Genomic DNA, 20,607 nt, shown 5'->3' with positions numbered 1-20,607 from the left:
TCACTTTCAAGCTCTTTGTGAGGCTCAGGTTTCTATGGGCAATTATAGCTTCCTCTTTTGGTTCCTCACCACCCGAGACACTCCCCTTGTCGTGCGATTCTTCTATGACTAGTTCTAATGGAGCCTTAATCAGGGGTTCTCTGTGGAAACATGGAAATTGGTCCTACTGGCCCTTTTGTGGTTTGCTGCACCAACTTCAAGTGTGTCCTTTTCCTCTCTCGGGTTAGAGTAAGGTTGTAACTTCTTGGGAAGAGGTTCTTCTAGTCTTTTGAATTTATACTTCCCTTCCATGGCTTTCTTGGTCGCTTCAAGAAGCTTGTCCTATGGTCCATTATGATATATCTATGTTCAGTTTCTTCACCTCATTCTTATCAAAGTGTGATTTGAATTGGCAATTTTGGGGATAATTTCTATTTCCACATAGCTCGGATCATCAATTAGGCTTAACCCTGGGTTTGTTCATTCGTCCCTATGAGCTTGTAAAGCTCTTTTAGCTTTCTCTCGAAGTTCTGGGGGTTCTCTCTATTAAGACATGTCCCCGTCAAGACCGTTTAATCCATTCTTTTCATCCAAGGTTATTTGACTTGCTGAATCTGGAACATCCTTGATCTCAGCATAACCTAGATGGTCTTTTGGGTCCTTTTTCATTGTCTCATTACCTCTAGGACTTTTGGAGGTCCCTTGTTGATTTATTAGTTTTTCTAGCTCTAGGGTGGGCAATGTAGCTTCTTCCTTGCTATACGGTCCTTGTCTCATCTCTTCTTTTTAGCACTTTTAAAAGTTTTCGGCGTTATGGTGGTAAACTTAGGACTAGCCTGATCTTGCTTTTGTTGGGCTTGCGCCCAAGTCAAAACCCTTGTTTGTTGGTACTTTATGTTCTTCTTTCACCAAAGAAGACTTGCATACGTCATCACACGGTGTGACGGTAGATGGATTTGGAGTTATAGCCTTATGCACGCAATCACCGCTGGTCAAGTGATTATGCCACACCTGATACACCATCTATCCAAAGGTGGGTGGGTTGCCGCACCTGATACACCATCTATCCAAAGGTGGTGGGTTGCCGCTTTAGGATTTGCCTTTATGGGGCATTCTACACCACTTTGTGGGATCCTTGGCATCTTAAATAAGCAAGAGGAGCTCTCCTCAAATGTCTCGTGGCCTGTAAGATCATGCTATTTGCATTAATGTTGTCTCATGGCATGCTATTTGCATGATGTTGTCTCATGGCCTGTAAGATCATGCTATTTGCATTAATGCTGTCAGTCATTACATATCCCACATCATCTCCTCAGGCCGTTAATGTCTCGTGGCCTGTAAGATCATGCTATTTGCATTAATGCTGTCAGTCATTACATATCCCACATCATCTCCTCAGGCCGTTAATGTCTCGTGGCCTGTAAGATCATGCTATTTGCATTAATGCTGTCAGTCATTACATATCCCACATCATCTCCTCAGGCCGTTAATGTCTCGTGGCCTGTAAGATCATGCTATTTGCATTAATGTTGTTAGTTGTTACATATCCCACATCATCTATCAAAAGGTGGTGCGCGTTTTTCATCGTCACTTCAAGATTTGCCTTTATGGGGCATTCTACCACTCTGTGGGATCCTTAACATCTAAAATAAGCAAAAGGAGCTCTCCTTAGGCCATTAATGTCCCATGGCCTGTACGCTCATGCTATTTCAATTAATGTTGTCAACTATTACATATCCCACATCATTGGTACTGGTTGTCTTCAATGGTATTCACTTCTAGGTGGGCTCCAGTGAGACTGAATGGTATTCACATCAGTGGTATTGGTTGTCTTGAATGGTATTCACTTCTAGGTGGGCTCTAGTGAGACTGAATCTCGATACTCTACATAGAATTCTAACATGCTAGGGGATTCATATGGAATGTGTTCAGTCTCTAGCCTTGTCATGGTCACTCTTTGTGAATCTCCTAGCATTTAGAACCATACTAGAATATTTCCTTCTAAGGTCAATCCAAAGGTATTGATCTTAGTTGTAGGATCAGTTACTCTCTCAGTCGTACAAATTTGTCAAAATGTAGCTATGGCTGTAGGGATCCCTTGATCTGTTAAACGTCGACATTAACTTGGGTGTATGAGAGGATTTAATCCTCAGATCGCCATGATTGTTACTCGTCTCTCATTCCTCTAGGCGGTGGTTTGATCACGATGGGAACGAGATCTAGCACTCTTCTCATTTTGTGGGGAATACAAGCGCATGCTCTAAGTTATGGAGGCTCGACTTGTGGCTCTGGAGCCATTGGGGGCTATATATCTTGGTTGAGCTCTTGGGGGTAATGGTGTGTAGGCTCGTCTCGTGTATTAGTGTACCCATAGGCTTGTCCCATGTATTGGTGCATAGGGTGGTCCCGTGTACCCATAGGCTAGTACTCCAACTAAAGCTTCGAGGGAGTGCAAATCGATGCATGCATAAACAAACTATAGTTTCCCTTCCCAATTTTAGTAGTAGGACCAACTTCAATGTCAAAAAATTTCCCACTTCTATGGCGAGTTCTAGTGGCCCTTTACCTTCTTATGTTGAAGGTGTTTGCATATTTTGAAGGTTGGAAACCCATAGAATACCCTTGTCCCTGCCTAAGCTCTACACACTTTTCCACAAGTGTGTGTTGGTCGATGATGTGTAGTGAAAAGACAGTGAATGGAATGCAAAGTGTAGTGCCTTGTAAATCGATTTAATTGTGTCATGCCACTGGAAAATAGAGTGAAGCTAGTTATCAACATGGTCACAAAATTGGTGAGGTTTTGGGATAAATATCTCACTTTTATTAGTGAGTTCATGTGGGCCTTTACCTCCATGGATTGAAGGTGGATTTTAAACTTGTTAAGGTACAGTTGATAACAAATTGGCATTGAAGAGGTCCTTTGGCTTTGCCAGATGGGATGGAGCTCTTGCTGCTTTGAGAAGTAAGGAAATCTAATTTGGCGACTTTGGCAAGCGTCAATTGGTTGTCTTCCCACCCATTTACTTGGTTTAGTAATGTCCAAACAAGAAGCTATAATGACACAAATTCATAGGCATGGTGGACCAGTGAAAACATACGGCATATGTCCTTTAGCTAGAATGACTTGGGATTTGATATGAGGCTATTCTAGGGTATTGTCAAGGCTTGTACGAGACCCTAGATTGAACTGATGATGGAAAGCCCCTTTTTGAATCAGGCGTGGACATTAATTTAGCTTCATGTACACCTAGTTGTCCTATAGTGCCCGAAACACGTGTGTTATGGTAATTGGGTCAGTGTACATGGTCATAATTGGTTCAAAATTGGTATGCATAGGGTTCAGGTTGTTGTGGATGCTTGTGCATGAGCATGCTATATCATAAGCCCTTCAAAATCTTCCAGGTAGGTGGTGAGAATTGTGTCCAATAGCATTTTCTATACCTCTGAAATGATGCCATCTGCATCTAGAATGGTTCAAGATTTGATATGCCCGTGGTTTCCTGTACGTGACCATGCTGGAAACTAAAGCTGGGAAGTCCCTTTTTACATAAGGCGTGGACATCAAATTGGCCATGTGTGCATCAGGCAAGATGGCACTACCTAGAACATGTTCTCACATTGGTTGATAGGGCTATGATTGCTCGTTATTTCTCAAATTATGTATCTTGAATTGATTTTGTGTTGGTCTTATTATTTGCATGATGTTTTCGAACACTCAAGATTCATCTATTTTTTCGCCCATTTCTACTCTAGTTCCAATCGGGTGTATTTTTGGTTTCAAAAAAAAAAACACACATTGTTAGAAAGTCAAATAAATTATGCTTATGAAAATTAAAAGGGACAAGCTTTTCAGTCCCTTAGCCTATAGTGAAGTATCATTTTTCAAATGCTTAGCTTAATGTTTTACCATAGTCTAAACTCAAGAAACCCAAGCCAATGTTAGGGTTTATAGTTTTAGCCGAGAAGAGACGACATTTTTGCAGTGGGCGATCGGGTCTTAAAGCAAGTACTTCCTTCGAAGATGACTCGCGGGCGAGTCTTCTCTGCTGCCGGGTAAAACTTTGTCCCTTGCTGTTTTTGTTGGAAATATAATCTAAGCTTAATTACGTTGATTTAGTCATCACTTTGTAAACGTGACATATCCCTAAACAGATATTTCCAGACCAAAAAACTTAAACAGCTTGAACAGATTAGTCCAAAATTTCTTATGTGCATGCGACCGTAAACCCCAAATCCCGAACAATGCATTAATTATAAACATCCCAAACCATAAACACACCCCTTAGTTTTTAAAAACAATGCAGCTAGCAACTTTGTGCTGTGGCTTTTGATTCTGTGGGTCTATTCTGAAAAAGTTGACTAGAGTCTTACTGTTCTGGTTCACATATTGGACGTGTCCACTCGGTAATCTGGTCGTAAACAATGCAGCTACCAACATTGTGCTGTGGCTCTTGATTCTGTGGGTCTATAGTCAAAAGTTGGCTTCAGTCAACAAAACCTTACTGTTCTGTCCCAACTGAGTTAGTGTAGTGGTCAAGCTTGTGACTTGTAACCTCTAGGTTATGAGTTCAAGTCCCTCCTCGGGTGGTGGATCACCCGAGATAGGAGGATCCATACGAGACCCCTCCGCTGTTCCAGCGCTCGACAAACCTTACTGTTCTATTTCACACATGTCCACTCGGTAATCCGGTCGTCCTGTGCTTCTCTTTCTGCCATTTGGTTGTTCTTATTTTTGCTCACGTGGGCTGTTTTTTTTTGTTTTGCATGCTTCTTGACCAATGTTCCGGGGATTCACGTGCCCAACATTATTAATAGTATTTATAGTTAGTATTCCATGAAGAAGTACTTCTTTTCCCACACGTGGATGGTTGGTGGGAGGGTGGTAGATGCAATTGTACCCGCCTCAGATCTGCAGCCAGTAACCGTTTTTGATTTGCAGCCAGTATCCACCTCTGATTTGCAGCCAGTGTTGATTTGCAGCCAGTATCCACCTCTGATTTGCAGCCAGTGTTCACCTTTGATTTGTTGCCTGTATCCGCCTTTGTCTACCAGCTTGTATCCGCCTCTGTTCAGCACCCTGTACCTAGCTGTACCTGTTGTACCAGCATGTACTTGGTTGTACCCTACCCTGCTGTACCTACTGTACCAGCTTGTATCTAACTATACTCGACTGTACATGGTGTACCTATTGTACCAACTTGTACTTGATTGTACCCAGTTGTACCAGTTGTACTAGCATGTACTCGATTGTACTCGATTGTACTTGATTGTACTTGCTGTACCAGCTTATACCTGACTACATTCGATTGCACCTGTTGATGTACTTGCTAGGAGTACCTAATTATACTTGCACTTCTACCAGCTGTTGTCCTGCTTCTACTGTTGTCGGGACCTGCCTATAGATTGGGAGTGCATTAAAGAGGAGATGAGCTTCTCTCCTGAGAATTGAATTTGAATATTTGTCAGGTATTTATCTTTGTATTTCAGATTCAGTAATTATTAAAATTAAATGTTCTTTGTACAAGTCTTGTCAGGCAAAATATCACACCCTGTTGTCTTCATTAAGTAAGGCCACCAGGACGGTGACTTTTTTCCACGATTATCCTGACCGCACCCTCACATTGTGAGGAGCCAGTGAAGGTCATTTGGGGTATGAGGAAAACTGGGAGCAAAGTTGATTTGAGAGCACTAGGTATTACTCCCTTCGCGGTATTTAACCTTGCCAGGCGTTAGTACAGGCGTGCCTGTTGGTGTACGGTCCTGAAAGATCAGTGAAGGTGGGAGATTACCTGTGACTTGGTCTACTCCAACAACTGATTCTTCATCAACAATATCTTATTGTTTACCAGTTGTACTTACTCCTTGTTATGGAGAAATCTGGCCTAGGATCTGTGAACACTTGTACATATAAATACTCCAAGAAATACAACAGTATTGAGGGGGGCCAGCTCTTTCCGGCCGTAGTGATGGTGTCAAGTGTTCTTTATCATTTTCAGTTTTACTGTTGCAAGAATTATCCATTGTATGAATTAGTTAAGTGATCTAAAACATGTGTATTTTATCTTCCGATTTGTCAGGCCTCCTGTAGGGAGCGGTTACATTGGTATCAGAGCCTGGTCGTCTCTCTTTCTCAGAGGAGACACGGTGTTTTGAGATCGGAAGCAAACATAGACACTTGACTCAATGGACAGCCAAGGCAACCCTTTGGAAGTGCCAAATTCAAGAGACTAGTCTAGTATTTCTCGTGATTCCGATGCATTGCATGGAAGGCACAAGCCTCTTGAGAGAGTTTATGACAGTGCATTCATGGGACAGCCATCCTGTGGAAAATAGCCTGTGCATGAGGATGAGCCCAATGCATTGAGGGATGAATTGGAGCACATGAAGAAGCTTTTGCAGGCAAAGGAGTAAGAGCTCAAATTCTTGCATGAAGATCCCTAGTACAAAGTGTTATTGAAGCAAGGAAAGCTGATGCCATGGTGGATATGACCTTTGAGTCTATGGCTCGTGAAGTGGGCAAGAAGCCAAGGGAGTTGGCACTCTCCTATCTCATCCGCAAGGGTGATCTCAAAGAAGGAGAGGATGGGGAATTATTATTCAAGAATCCACCTCGTTTGAAGCAGGGAGACTCAGCATCTCAACGGTTGAGGTCTTTTATACACAAGGAAGAGATATCAGTCACTTCTCGCTATGCATCCATTCCTCATGGGACATGAGGCAACAAGTATGTGCACCACTTTCCAATGGACTTCGAATGAGCAAGATGCCTTCTTGCAACTCAAAATGCCATCATTTGTGGATCCGTTTTGATTGTTCTCGATTAGCAAAAGCCATTCACGGTGGAATGTGATGCATGTGGGAATTGTATAGGAGCTGTCCTAAATCAAGAGGGTCATGCACTTGCTTATGAGAGCCGTTGATTGCATGATGCCGAGATCCATATGGACATTTATGAAAAAGAGCTCTTGGCTATAATTCATGCCTTAAAAATATGGAAACATTATCTTCTTGGGACTGAATTTGTAGTCAAGATAGATTACCAAAGCTTGAGGTATTTTCTATTTCAAACAAAGCTTTCAGAAAAGCAAATGAGAATGGCAAGCTTTCTGTCCATGTTTCATTTTTAGATTGTACACACTCCAGGAAAGAAGAATCTAGTGGTAGATGCTTTGTCCAGGAAGCCTTAAATAGCTGCAGTTTCAGTGGCCTCTCATGGGGACTTATCTACCATGCGTGATTTGTATCATTTGGATGCTGATTTTTCCCATAAGAATCTAGTGGCAGATACTTTGTCTAGGAAGCCTTTGTTAGAAGTCATCTCCTGTCTATTTTTATACACCAAGGCCTTTGTTGTGGGTGTGCCCACCCTTATGAGGTGTTTTCTCATTTTTCCCCACTCTCCGTATTTTTCCCCCATTTAATTCCTATTTTTTTGTGGCATGGGAGGCAGTCTAGTAGTGGCAGGAGGACCTTGAACCTGGCCGACTGCATTTGTGGAGACTTTGGAAGTGGCTGACTGCATTTCATGAGTCGTGGACTTCCTTGATGTTGGCCGACTCCCTCTGCTGCTGGCCGACTGGATTTCTCAGTCGTGGGGGTGTTTTGTGTCTTGTCGGCTGCCCTACGGCAGGCCGACTGCTGATGGGGGGCCATATAAAATGGTCCCCAGTCCCCTTGTCATTTTTGTATCATTCTCGAGATCTTCTTGTGTATATAGAGCAGAGTTACACGCCGCTATCTCTCTCTCTCTTGTGCTGTGATTTTCTGCACTGCGTTTTGCTCTTGTGTTCCCAGATCTGGTCAACATCTCCGCTGCATATTCTGACATGGTATCAGAGCCTAGGCTCTAGATAGTTCTTGGGATTTGTGTGAGCAAGAGGGGGACTGTTGTGTTGCTGATTGGTGGACTGTTTGGGACTGTTCGGGAAGAGGAGAAGCAAGAGGATGGCGGGCTGATTTGCTGGACAACCACTTGCAGGTGTTAGTTCTTCTTTGTTCCCACCCACCCACCCTTTTTCAGTGTACATCCCCTCAATGGCAGATGTGTTTGAGATGGCCGAGAGGCATGTGAAGATCCCGACACTCCCCACGTTCCCGGTGGACCGTCAATTGGACGGGAACAACTACGGCATATGGAAGGTTATGATGGAATCTGTTCTGGAGTCTTACGACCTCGCTGATTTCGTCGTTGTTGGGGTTCCACGGCCGGAAGTAGAGGATGGGGAGTTACTGTCGATCCGAAGGGACCGGGAGGCTCAGACACAGATGTGGGATCGCGTCAACGCCAGGGTCCGTTCCTGGCTAGAGGTATATGGTAGCATTTGGCCTCTCTTTACAACAGGGTATCGCCCATGAAGAGGATTTCCTTGGAAGTACAGATGCCGGTTATGAGTCCTGCAAAGTCGTCGACGATGCGGGAGCATATTAACAAGCTGCAGGCTCTTCAACAAGAAGTTCTTCAGGCTGGGAAGGAGATATCCTCAGAGGCGCTGCTGTCACACTTGCCCTCTCAGTGCTCAGCATTTTACTCGTCTTTGATTACCAGTGGCAGGCTTAGCACCATCACGTGGGAGGAGCTTGTGCCCATGGTCTTGGACCAAGAGGAACGATTCACGAACCCTCCTCAAGGTGGAGGTTCAGAGGCCTTAACTGGCCAACGGTCGAAAGGCCGTAACACGGGCAAAGGAAAGGCTTCGTCGGAGAAGTCTTTTGAGAAGAAGTCCGTTACTGACCGCGAGAAACTAAAGGCAAAGAGGACCTGTAATGATTGTGGTGAGAAAGGCCACTATCGGAGGCAGTGTCCTAAGCGGAAGACCGAGAAGGGTGAAGATTTCTCAGCAGCAATCATGAAGACTCCGGCTTTTGTGCATCTGGAGGTGGACACCGATGTTTCATTTTCTTCAGGCAAGGAGGAGATTGGAGGATGTTAGAAGTCATCTCCTGTCTAGATTTATACACCAGGGCCTTTGTTGTGGGTGTGCCCGCCCTTATGAGGTGTTTTCCCATTTTTCCCCACTCCCCGCATTTTTCCCCTATTTTTCCCAATTTTTTTCTGAGGCTTGGGAGGGCTGCCAGAGGGTGCCAAGGGCAGTACAGTGCTGGCCGACTGGGTGTTTATCAGTCGTGGGCACTCTTGCTGCTGGCCGACTAGTTTTGATCAGTCGTGGGCACCAGATAGCTGGCCGACTGCATTTATGCAGTCGTGGACCTCTTTTCTTCAGTCGTGGGCACTTTAGTGCTGGCCGACTGCCCTTCCAGGGAAGTATATATAGGTCCTCAGCCCCCATGCCTTATTTGTATCATATCTCGGGATCTTCTTGTGTATATAGAGCAGAGTTACACGCCTACATGTGTCTCTCTCTTGTGCTGTTTTTCTGCCTGCGTTTTTGCTCTCGTGTTCCCAGATTTGGTCATCATCTCCGCTGCGTATTCTGACATGGTATCAGAGCCCTAGGCTCTAGATAGGTCTTGGGATTTGTGTGAGCAAGAGGGGGACTGTTTTGTGGCTGATTGGTGGACTGTTTTGGGCTGATCAGGAAGAGGAGAAGCAAGAGGAAGGCGGGCTGATTTGCTGGACAGCCACTTGCAGGTATCAGTTCTTCTTTGTTCCCACCCACCCACCCTTTTCAGAGTACATCCCCGCTATGGCAGATCTGTTTGAGATGGCCGAGAGACATGTGAAGATTCCGACTCTCCCCACGTTCCCGGTGGACCGTCAGTTGGACGGGAGCAACTACGGCATATGGAAGGTGATGATGGAATCCGTTTTGGAGTCTTACGACCTCGCCGATTTCGTCGTTGTTGGTGTTCCACGGCCGGAAGTAGAGGAAGGGGAGGTACCGTTGATCCGAAAGGACCGGGAGGCCCAGACACAGATGTGGGATCGTGTCAACGCCAGGGTCCGTTCGTTTATTTTCCTCAACTGCACACCACAGGTAATTAATCATGTAAAGCATATGACGCTGGCCAGAGGTATATGGCAGCATTTGGCCTCACTCTACAACAGGGTATCGCCCATGAAGAGGATTTCCTTGGAAGTACAGATGCGGGTTATGAGCCCTGCAAAGTCGTCGACGATGCGGGAGCATATTAACAAGCTGCAGGCTCTTCAGCAGGAAGTTCTCCAAGCTGGGAAGGAGATATCGTCAGAGGACATGGCCATAACGTTGCTGTCACATTTGCCCTCTTCGTACTCAGCATTCTACTCCTCTTTGATTACCAGTGGTGGTTGGCAGGCTCAGCACCATCACGTGGGAGGAGCTTGTGCCCATGGTCCTGGACCAGGAGGAACGATTCACGAACCCTCCTCAGGGTGGAGGTTCGGAGGCCTTTACTGGCCAACGGTCGAAAGGCCGTAACTCGGGCAAAGGGAAGGCTTCATCGGAGAAGTCTTCTGAGAAGATGTCCCGACGCTGACCGCGAGAAGCTGAAGGCAGAGAGGACCTGTAATGATTGTGGCGAGGAAGGCCACTATTGGAGGCAGTGTCCCAAGCGGAAGACCGAGAAGGGTGAAGACTCCTCAGCAGCAATCATGAAGACTCCGGCTTTTGTTCACCTGGAGGTGATGGACACCGATGCTTCATTTTCTTCAGGCAGGGAGGAGATTGGAGGATTCTCCGCAACGGATACTCGGGAGTGGATTCTCGATAGTGGTGCTTCCAGGCACATGACTCCTTCCCGTTCCGGTTTACAGGATCTCTGCAGGCTTTCTGGTCATATTCTTACTGGGGATACGTCCACTATCCCAGTTCACAGTGAGGGCAGGATGGAGATAGTTCCCGATGGCAGAGGGGGGAAGCATTCCTCCCAGGTGTTGTATGTTCCGGCACTTGGTTTTCATCTGTTGTCAGTGCATCAAGTTTGCAAGACTGGCGTACGGGTGGAGTTTGATGAGCATTTTGTTGCTCTCCGGGACAAAGCAACAGGCCAAGTGGTTTGGGAAGGTGGAGTGGAGAATGGAGTCTACAGGCTTTCAGCACTCTCTCCCCCAGGTCCTGAGGATTGTGATGAGTGGCAGTCTGGTTATGGCTACTCAGGTGTGGATACGCTGCAGGTGCGGGCTTTCCGGGACCAGATGGTAGATAGCTTGCCAGTTGATGGCAGCAGTTGGCAGGAACTTTCCAGTACTGAGGTTGGTAGTTCTTGTGTTCGTGAGTCAGAGGAAGCTGAACAGGTCACTTATGCTCTGATGTCTCGTCGTGTTCGGGACATAGAACTTCTAGTGGTTGAGGATGTTCTTTCCACGGGGACCTTTCGGAAAGCCAGGCAGGTGGCAGGTGCTTACTTGCAGAAGGAGGTGGTTTCTCCAGGCTTTGTGGTTCCGGATTCAGAGGGGGTGGTTGACAGGTTTCAGAAGGCCTTGCGTGGTCTTCAGAAGGTTTCCAGGACTTGTTTGTGCACCGTAACAGGTGTTGATCCTTGTGAGCAGTGTGATGTCTCTGTGACTCAGAAGCTGTATGGTTCATTGATCTGGTTGATGGACACCGGATTGGACGGGAGCTCCCTGATGAGGCAGTTGAGCTCTTGGTTGCAGATGTCTGTTTGTGAGGCAGGATTGCGTTTCCTGTGGTTTCTGCAACATGCGAAGGATCATGGACTCTTGTACACAGGAGGGGGATTGTTGGATGGAGTCCGACTCCGCGGTTGGAGTGACTCGCTTTGGGGAGGAGATCCGGACACGAGGGGATCTACTTCAGGCCCAGGAGCAGTTTTACGGAGCAGCAGGAGGAGGTTTCATTGCAGGTTTGGGCTTCCATTGGAGGAACCTATGGTCATCCAGAGGCACTTTTTTCGTGAACAGATCGTGGCTGATGACATCTTGCTGGAGTTCGACGGAGGACAGTACGGTGGACCTCTTCACGAAGTCGCTCTCAGGATTTGCTCAGGCGGCACCCCAGCTCCCAGTGGTTGGTTACACAGCCAGGAGCTGAGAGGGGGTGTTAGAAGTCATCTCCTGTCTAGATTTATACACCAGGGCCTTTGTTGTGGGTGTGCCCGCCCTTATGAGGTGTTTTCCCATTTTTCCCCACTCTCCGCATTTTTTCCCTATTTTTCCCATTTTTTTTCTGAGGCTTGGGAGGGCTGCCAGAGGGTGCCAAGGGCAGTACAGTGCTGGCCGACTGGGTGTTTATCAGTCGTGGGCACTCTTGTTGCTGGCCGACTGGTTTTGATCAGTCGTGGCCGACTGCATTTATGCAATCGTGGACCTCTTTTCTTCAGTCGTGGGCATTTAGTGTTGGCCGACTGCCCTTCCAGGGAAATATATATAGGTCCTCAGCCCCCATGCCTTATTTGTATCATATCTCGGGATCTTCTTGTGTATATAGAGCAGAGTTACACGCTTACATCTGTCTCTCTCTTGTGCTGTTTTTCTGCTTGCGTTTTTGCTCGTGTTCCCAGATTTGGTCATCATCTCCGCTGCGTCTTTGACAGAGGACTCTCCGCAACGGATACTCGGGAGTGGATTCTAGATAGTGGTGCTTCCAGGCACATGACTCCTTCCCGTTCGAGTTTACAAGATCTTTGCAGGTTTTCTGGTCACATTCTTACTGGGGATACATCCACTATCCCAATTCATAGTGAGGGCAGGATGGAGATAGTTCTCGATGACAAAGGGGGGAAGCATTCCTCCTAGGTGTTGTATGTTCCGTCACTTGGTTTTCATCTGTTGTCAGTGCATCAAGTTTGCAAGACTGGCGTACGGGTGGAGTTTGATGAGCACTTTGTTGCTCTCCGGGACAAAGCAACAGGCCTGGTAGTTTGGGAAGGGGGTGGTTGACAGGTTTCAGAAGGCCTTGCGTGGTCTTCAGCAGGTTTCCAGGACTTGGTTTTGCACCGTAACAGGTGTTGATCCTTGTGAGCAGTGTGATGCCTCTTTGACTCAGAAGCAGAATGGTTCATTGATCTGGTTGATGGACACCAGATTGGACGGGAGCTTCTTGATGAGGCAGTTGAGCTCATGGTTGCGGATGACTCTTTGGGAGGCAGGATTGCGTTTCTTGTGGTTTCTGCGGCATGCGAAGGATCATGGACTCTTGTACACAGGAGGGGGATTGTTGGATGGAGTTCGACTCCACGGTTGGAGTGACTCAGTTTGGGGACGAGATCCGGACACGAGGATATCTACTTCAGGCCTAGGAGTAGTTATACGAGGTCATCTTTTGCCTTGTCGATGACAGAGGCAGAGGACCGGGCTGCTTGTGATGTTGGATGCAGAGGTTGCATTGCAGGTTTGGGGTTCCACTGGAGGAACCCATGGTCATCCAGAGACACTTTGTTCGTGAACAGATCGTTGCTGATGACATCTTGCTAGAGTTCTGTTCGACGGAGGACAGTATGATGGACCTCTTCACGAAGTCGCTATCTCAGGATTTGCTCAGGCGGCACCCCAGCTCCCTGTGGTTGGTTTCACAGCCAGGAGCTGAGAGGGGGTGTTAGAAGTCATCTCCTGCTATTTTTATACACCAGGGCCTTTGTTGTGGGTGTGCAGGTCCTTATGAGGTGTTTTTTCATTTTTTCCCACTCTCCGTATTTTTCCCTGTCATGTGCACAGTGTGTATCTACCGTGTGCTACACGCACGCAAGACTAGTTTCGAGGCTTGGGGAAGCTTGGAGCTAGGCAGGCTGATTGATGAGCTGAGTTAGGGATATACTAACGGGCGGGCACCCAAGTATGGACGGGCAGGCGCCCAAGTGTGGACGCCCGATGACCGGCCAAGAGCCTATAAAAGGGTGGCCAAGGTTAGTTATTGGGGATAGAGTCTCGCGAGTTTGTGAGAGCTCTATGGTCTTGGAGCCTGGATCTAGTGCAGACGTGCACTTGCTTTATGCAGCCGAGCCCGGCAGCAATCTTGAGGCCCGCGAGGGTAGCTTCGTGGCGGTATGGGACGTCTCGAGGAGGAGATTGGTCGGTACGTCAACCTAGTTAGCTCAGCTCGTGGCTCGGTGGGGACAGCCAAGATTGTGGGCTTGCCCTCAGCTGTCATGGTTGGGAGGTGAGTCAGGCCTACACCCCCTTGTTTGTTTGTTTGTTTGTTTGCAGGATTCGAGTCTAGTACCAGGACCGGTCACGAGGAGATCCGTGGGGATTTGACAGTGGTATCAGAGCATACCTCGTGAACGAGCAAGTCGGTAGGTAGAGAAGATGAGGTCGAAGAAAGGTATGTGTTAAAAAAGCTTGCTGTTTTTTCTGTGCATACTGCTGTTTTCAGATTCAGTATGTGTTTTTCTTCATCAAAGAAACCCATGTTGATGGGAGGTGGTAGTCTAAGTAGGGTCGTTGCTTTGCAAAGAAAAGAGTTTCGTTGGTGCAGTCGCATGAACTACGGAGAGAGAAAACAGAAAAAGCACGTTGCTTTTGGCCCGAACGAGAGAGAGAGAGCGAGAGAAAGCGAGCCAGGCGCACGCTGCAGTGTTGATCGTGAGGAGCTCCTGGTCGTAAAGAGCTGTACGTGTAGGCAAAGGCGGCAGCTACAAGCGGCCAGGCGCCAAGCCAGGTGGCTAGGCCTGCATAGCCAGGCGGCCAGGTCTGCCAAGCCAGGTGGCTAGGCCTGCATAGCCAGGCGGCCAGGCATGCGTAGCCAGTCCAGGCAGCGCCCAGGCCAGGCCAGGCCAGGCCAGGCCAGGCCCACGTGGATTTGTGGCCACGCCTATACGGGGCTGTCGCAGGCGCAGGATGGCGAGAAGGCGCAGGATGTCAGCAGCCATCGACAGGCGAGCAAGCGCCGGCAGCACTCGACGTTAGCAGACAGTACGCCGGCTAATCCAGGAGGGATGAGAAAAAAAAGAAAAAACAAGGAAAGCACTCGTTTTTTTTTATGGGCTTTCGTTTTTTTAAATTTTAAAAGGTTTAAACAACCCCCTCCTCCAAGGTTTCAAGGTGTGTTATTTTTTTTAGAAAATAGAATATATATATTCACACACACACACACACACACACACACACACATATATATATATAACACAAAAGCAAAAACCAAAGATAGCTTTTGGGGGCTTTTAGTTTTTGTGGAAACCTTTATAAACCCCCTTAAGTGGGCTTCTTGCCACACATCTCTCAAGTTTTCAAGCTCTCAAGCTCTCAAGTTCACTCGCACTTTTGTTGTGCAAAGATCAAATTTTCTCTCCCCTTACCCTCTTCCCGATGTCGACCCAAGAATCAGAGTTGGAGCCCCTTGTGGAACGCGAAGGCTTGCCGGCTACGGCAGGTACCGATGCCGATCTTTTTGACGATTGTGTCAAAATCAGATTTCCAAGAGTTCAAAGTAGCTCTCGAAGCTTCTTCAATGGAACGTCAGGCACAAATCACAGCCCAGATGCAAGCTTTGCAGAATTCCATCGCTCTTTTGACCACTACCCTCTCTACTCTATCGGGTATGGATACCTTGGCTTCAGCTTTAGGCCCCAATATTACTCCGGAACTGTTCGGGGGCAAGCAAAAGCAGCGCACCAAGGAGATCGTGGACACGTGGCTACATAAGTGGCAAGTTCACTTTCAGTTTCATCCATATGATGATGGAAAGAAGATCCAGTTAGCAGTAGGTTTCCTGTCCGGCAAAGCTTTGCTTTGGTGGAAGGAACTTAACCCTAAGCCAACGACTTGGGCACAATTCGAAGACGTCTTCAAGAAGGAATTCCTCAAGAAAGAGGATGATTATGATGTTGTTGCCCGGTTTTCAGCTTTGACCATGACCTCGCAGCACCTCACTTATGAGGTCTTTCTCCAGAAGTTTCGTGACTTGCAGATGAAAGCTACAAAGATGGATCCCACTACTCTTTTGGGGTTTTTCGTAGCTGGTTTACCAGACTCGTACCGAGTACAGGTTAAAAATAACAAATGTAGACGAGGCCATTCATTCAGCTCGTATCTATGATGATACAATGGTCTCTTCCAAGTCGAAACCCGTTACCGAGCAGGGGAACAAGCATAAAAGAAAGTTCTCCACACCTATGGCTAACACGACAGAAGGAAAGTCTTCGGACCAACCCTCGAAGAATTCAAGTTCAACACCAGCGAAGAAGAAACGACTCCTTAGGGCTTTAAAGCTCAAGAAGGAAGGATGTTGTTTTATCTGCGAAGAAAAAGGACACATGCGTATCGAGTGCTCGAAGCAAAAGGGTACCAAGACGAATGCAGGACCCAAGCCAAAGGCAGCTAATCAGTTGTCTTTGACAGGTACGTCAATTACTGTCCTTTCTCGCCCTAGTACTTGTTCTGATTGTCTGTTAAATTCTAAAGTATTTGGCTTGCATGATCTTCTCCGAGTTTATGGAGAAGTGAATGGCCATAAGGTTCACATTCTTTTAGACCCTGGTAGCTCACACAACTTTGTTAACTACAAACTTGTGCAGAAATTGAGTCTTTATACCACACCCAGCGATCATACCTATGAGGTACGCCTACCTGCGGGAAGGCAAGTTTGGGATCGAAAGGTGGAGATGCTTCCAATCCAGATTCAGGACTACAAAGATACTCTGGAATGCTATGTAATGCATCTAGAAAATATAGACTTGTTATTAGGGATTGAGTGGTTTAAGACTCTTCAAGTCCAGATAGATAGGTCTAGTCATATTTTTTCTTTTCAGCATAGGGACACCAAGTATAGTATTTTAGGTGATTGTATTCATCCCTCTCAGGGACCTCTTGTAAATACAATTGATTTTGGAAATATAACGGATTCTTCTTTGTATACCGCTTTCCATTGTGTATTGATTCCACTTTCTTCATTTCTCATATCTTCCATGGCTGTCAATGAATTAAGTGTGTTTGAAAGCAAAGAATTACAGAAGATACTTGATTCGTTTCAAGATGTATTTCCTAAGGAATTGCCATCGGATTTGCCACCTGAACGGGCAGTAGATCATCGTATTGACTTGATCCCTGGTGCTCATCCTGTCAGTATTCCACCTTATAGGACGAGCCAAGCTGAGGAAGATGAGTTGGCTAAACAACTCGAGATTGAACAAGCTGACCATTAAGAACCGTTATCCTCTCCCTAGATCAGATGACCTGATTGACCGGTTAGCAGGAGCGAAATATTTCACGAAGATAGATTTACGTACTGGCTATCACCCATGAAAGGCATGTCGAAAGAACCGCCTTTCGGACTAGGTGTGGCCATTACGAGTTTCTCGTATTACCTTTTGGGTTAACCAATGCTCTGTCAGAATACGCAGCGGAGATGATGACCAAATCTGGGAACACGAGCAAAAGCAAAAACGCAGGCAGAAAAACAGCACAAGAGAGAGAGAGATGTAGGCGTGTAACTCTACTCTGATATACACAAGAAGATCCCGAGATATGATACAAATGAGGTATGGGGGCTGAGGACCTATATATACCTCCCTAGAGGGCAGTCGGCGAGCATAAGGAAAAAGCCCACGACTGATAAAAAGGTCCACGACTGCATAAATGCAGTCGGCCAGCATTGTACTGCTCTTGGCACCCTCTGGCAGCCCTCCCAAGCCTCAGAAAAAATGGGAAAAATAGGGGAAAAATGCGGAGAGTGGGGAAAAATGGGAAAACACCTCATAAGGGCGGGCACACCCACAACAAAGCCCCTTGTGTATAAATCTAGATAGGAGATGACTTCTAACACCCCCTCTCAGCTCCTGGCTGTGTAACCAACCACTGGGAGCTGGGGTGCTGCCTGAGCAAGTCCTGAGAGAGCGACTTCGTGAAGAGGTCCACCGTACTATCCTCCGTCGAAAAGAACTCCAGCAAGATGTCATCAGCAACGATCTGTTCACGAACAAAGTGCCTCTGGATGACCATGGGTTCCTCCAGTGGAAGCCCAAACCTGCAATGTAACCTCCTCCTGCTCCGTAAAACTGCTCCTGGGCCATAAGTAGATCTCCTTGTGTCCGGATCTCCTCCCCAAACCGAGTCACTCCAGCCGTGGAGTCGGACTCCATCCAACAATCCCCCTCCTGTGTACAAGAGTCCATGATCCTTCGCATGCCGCAGAAACCACAGGAAACGCAATCCTGCCTCCCACTTGTAGATGGTTGATATGAAAACCAATCCTCAGAGTATGATGAAGTCATCCAGGTGATGAAGAAGCAGTTGCCTCGTGGAGAACCACCAAGACAAGAGTCACCGCAAAAGATCACAGCCACCTGCTGTGAAAGAAGGAGAGGCTTGTGTAGTTGCCAACTGAAGATAGCCTCCCGCTGTAAGCTTAGCCGCCTGAGAGAGAAAAGAAACCACCGAGTATGGAGGAGGCACCAGGCTGCTGTGCACAGCTATTTAGCTGCAGCCTGCGTAGCTTCCTGTAGATGGTAGCTTGCTGGAGAAACAAGCGTAGACTTTCTGGAGAGGACCCACGACTTCCTGTAAGAGAAACAGGCAGCACCTACTGCCAATTTGCTGCCGCCTGTAGGAGCATGTAGATGGGCTTGATTGCAGCCTGTAGAGGGGCAAGAGCAGCCGGCAGCAGAGGGTACAGCCCGTTGAAGGAGTCGCCTGTAGAGGTGGAAAGAGAAGGCAGCCGCCTGCAGGGGTGGTTGCAGCCAGCCTGTAGAGGGGCAAGCGCAGCCAGTAGAAAAGGTGGCAGCCGCCTGCAGCACCAAACTCAGTCGCCTGTAAAGGGGTAGGTGCAGCAGCGGCAGCAGAGTATAGGAGCCGCCTGCAGCAAGCTAATCGCCAGCAGAAAGAGCAGCCAGCGCCGGTTGATGAAAATCAGCGCCAGGGAGAAGCGATTTGATTCCACGCTTGAAAGAGAGATTTCTTTTTAATAAATTAAAGTGAAGTTAGCCTTGGTCATACCCACGTTTGCATGTGGGGGGCTAGTGGGGGTAGGTGACCATGCCCACCCCCACACTCACTTAAAAGTGAGGCTCCCCACCTTGGCCCCAAAGTGGGTGCCCAAAGGGGGTGCCCACTTTTAAATAAGTGTGAATCCCCTAACCTTATAAAATAAAGGGGTTAGAATAAAATAACAATAAACAACATGTACCATATACTTACCACCTGTTCACATGCACTGAAACTTGTCAGAATACAGGGCAGACTTCACGACTCACTGGCAGGCGTCCCCGCTCAGTAAGTAACACGTCAAGTAGGCAAACACACAAATACATGTCATGCGAAAACAGTTTCAAACATGCAAAATATGTGTGCATGTGCAAAAAGTAACATGGACATATCTCCCGTTCATGGAACATGTACAAAATATCTGTCGGCACAAAACTGGCACGACATAAAACATAAAAACCTGGTCTTCCTATGGAGTGACAGTCCCATAGGTAAGACACAGTTCCAGGCACGAGTTTCCCTATGGTGTGACAGTCCCATAGGTAAAACACGGCACGAATACTGGCTCTTCCATGGCGTGACAGTCCCATGGATCGAGCACAGTCCAGGTCATACACGGGTGGCACTGATCTGGCTCCCGTCCATACGACACCATCCTGCTAACACACGGGTGGCACCAGTCTGGCTCCCGTCCATGTCAGCAAAATACTGGCCTCTTCACACGAGACACCGGCCTGGCCTCAAGTGAACGAGACGCAAAAACTAGGAATGGACCAAATGGTCGGCCAATTGGTGACACAAAGCTAGACCTATCAGTTGAGGACAACTGTTTAATAAGTTGGAGGGATGTCTCCAAAGCATTAAAATACAGGTTGCTGACATGCAAAAACGCAATCCAATGCCAAAAAAAAGAGGGGGAAAAAGTGACGTGGTGTTGATGATGTGGCAATACTGACGTGGCACTGCCATGTGGCTTGATAGCAATATAGGGCCATCTTACATGCTTGGAATAATGTGACTAGATTTTGGAAAGAAAAATATTAAAAGCTTTTTAAATACTAAAAAGAGAAGAGCTTTTATTATTAAAAAGATGTTTTTTGGGCTATAAGTGAGTTTTAAAGCGCTTTTCGCAAGTGCTTTGGGGCAAGAACTATAAATTCAGCTGTTCTCTCATTGTTTAGACATGTAAAAAGACAAGAGAGTCCTCTAGAACTTGTACTCAAGACTCTGTCAGAATGCGCAGCGGAGATGATGACCAAATCTGGGAACACAAGAGCAAACGCAATGCAGAAAGAAAACAGCACAAGAGAGGGAGAGAGATAGAGGCGTGTAACCCTGCTCTATATACACAAAGAAGATCCCGAATACGATACACAAGTGGCAAGGGGGTGTGGGGCCATTTTATATGGCCCCCATACAGCAGTCGACCTGCAGCAAAGGCAGCCGACAGGCTCTGAATCTCCCTGACCAGCCACATACACCAATCGGCCAGCACACAACTGAAGTCGGGTACTTGCAGGTACAGTCGGCCAGCTGTCCTGAGTCGGTCAGCACACAACTGAAGTTGGGTACTTGCAGGTACAGTCGGCCAGAAGATAGAGCCTCCTGCCAGCTCAGGAGTGCCATCCAAGCCACAGAAAAATGGAAAAAATGCGGGGAAAAATACAGGGAGTGAGGAAAAATGAGAAAACACCTACAATGGGCGGGCACACCCACAACAGAGGCCCTGGTGTCCACATAAAGACAGGAGATGACTTCTAACATCCCCTCTCAGCTCCTGGCTATGAAACAGGGAGCTGCGGTGCCGCCGGAGCAAATCCTGAGATAGCGACTTCGTGAAGAGGTCCACCGTATTGTCCTCCGTTGAATAGAAC

The 20,607-nt window shown here is 47.1% G+C and overlaps 1 protein-coding gene across 2 annotated transcripts in view; it reads left to right on the top strand.

The window, feature by feature from the left end:
* Positions 1–3,894: 3,894 nt before the first annotated feature.
* Positions 3,895–20,607, top strand: part of LOC147624466 (uncharacterized) — a 29,589-nt gene continuing 12,876 nt past the window's right edge. For both annotated transcript variants that reach the window (XM_086819458.1, XM_086819457.1), the window contains exon 1: positions 3,895–4,032. In XM_086819458.1, coding sequence (XP_086675584.1) covers positions 3,916–4,032 — 117 coding nt within the window. In that variant the 5' untranslated portion in view covers positions 3,895–3,915. The remainder of the gene's footprint in view (positions 4,033–20,607) is intronic.

Source organism: Cibotium barometz, chromosome 25 (assembly GCF_041138505.1).
Source record: "Cibotium barometz isolate CiBa-2024 chromosome 25, ASM4113850v1, whole genome shotgun sequence".
Lineage (NCBI taxonomy): Eukaryota > Viridiplantae > Streptophyta > Polypodiopsida > Cyatheales > Cibotiaceae > Cibotium > Cibotium barometz.
The sequence above is the reverse complement of the archived record's forward strand: the minus strand, read 5'-3'. Positions and strand labels throughout refer to the sequence as shown.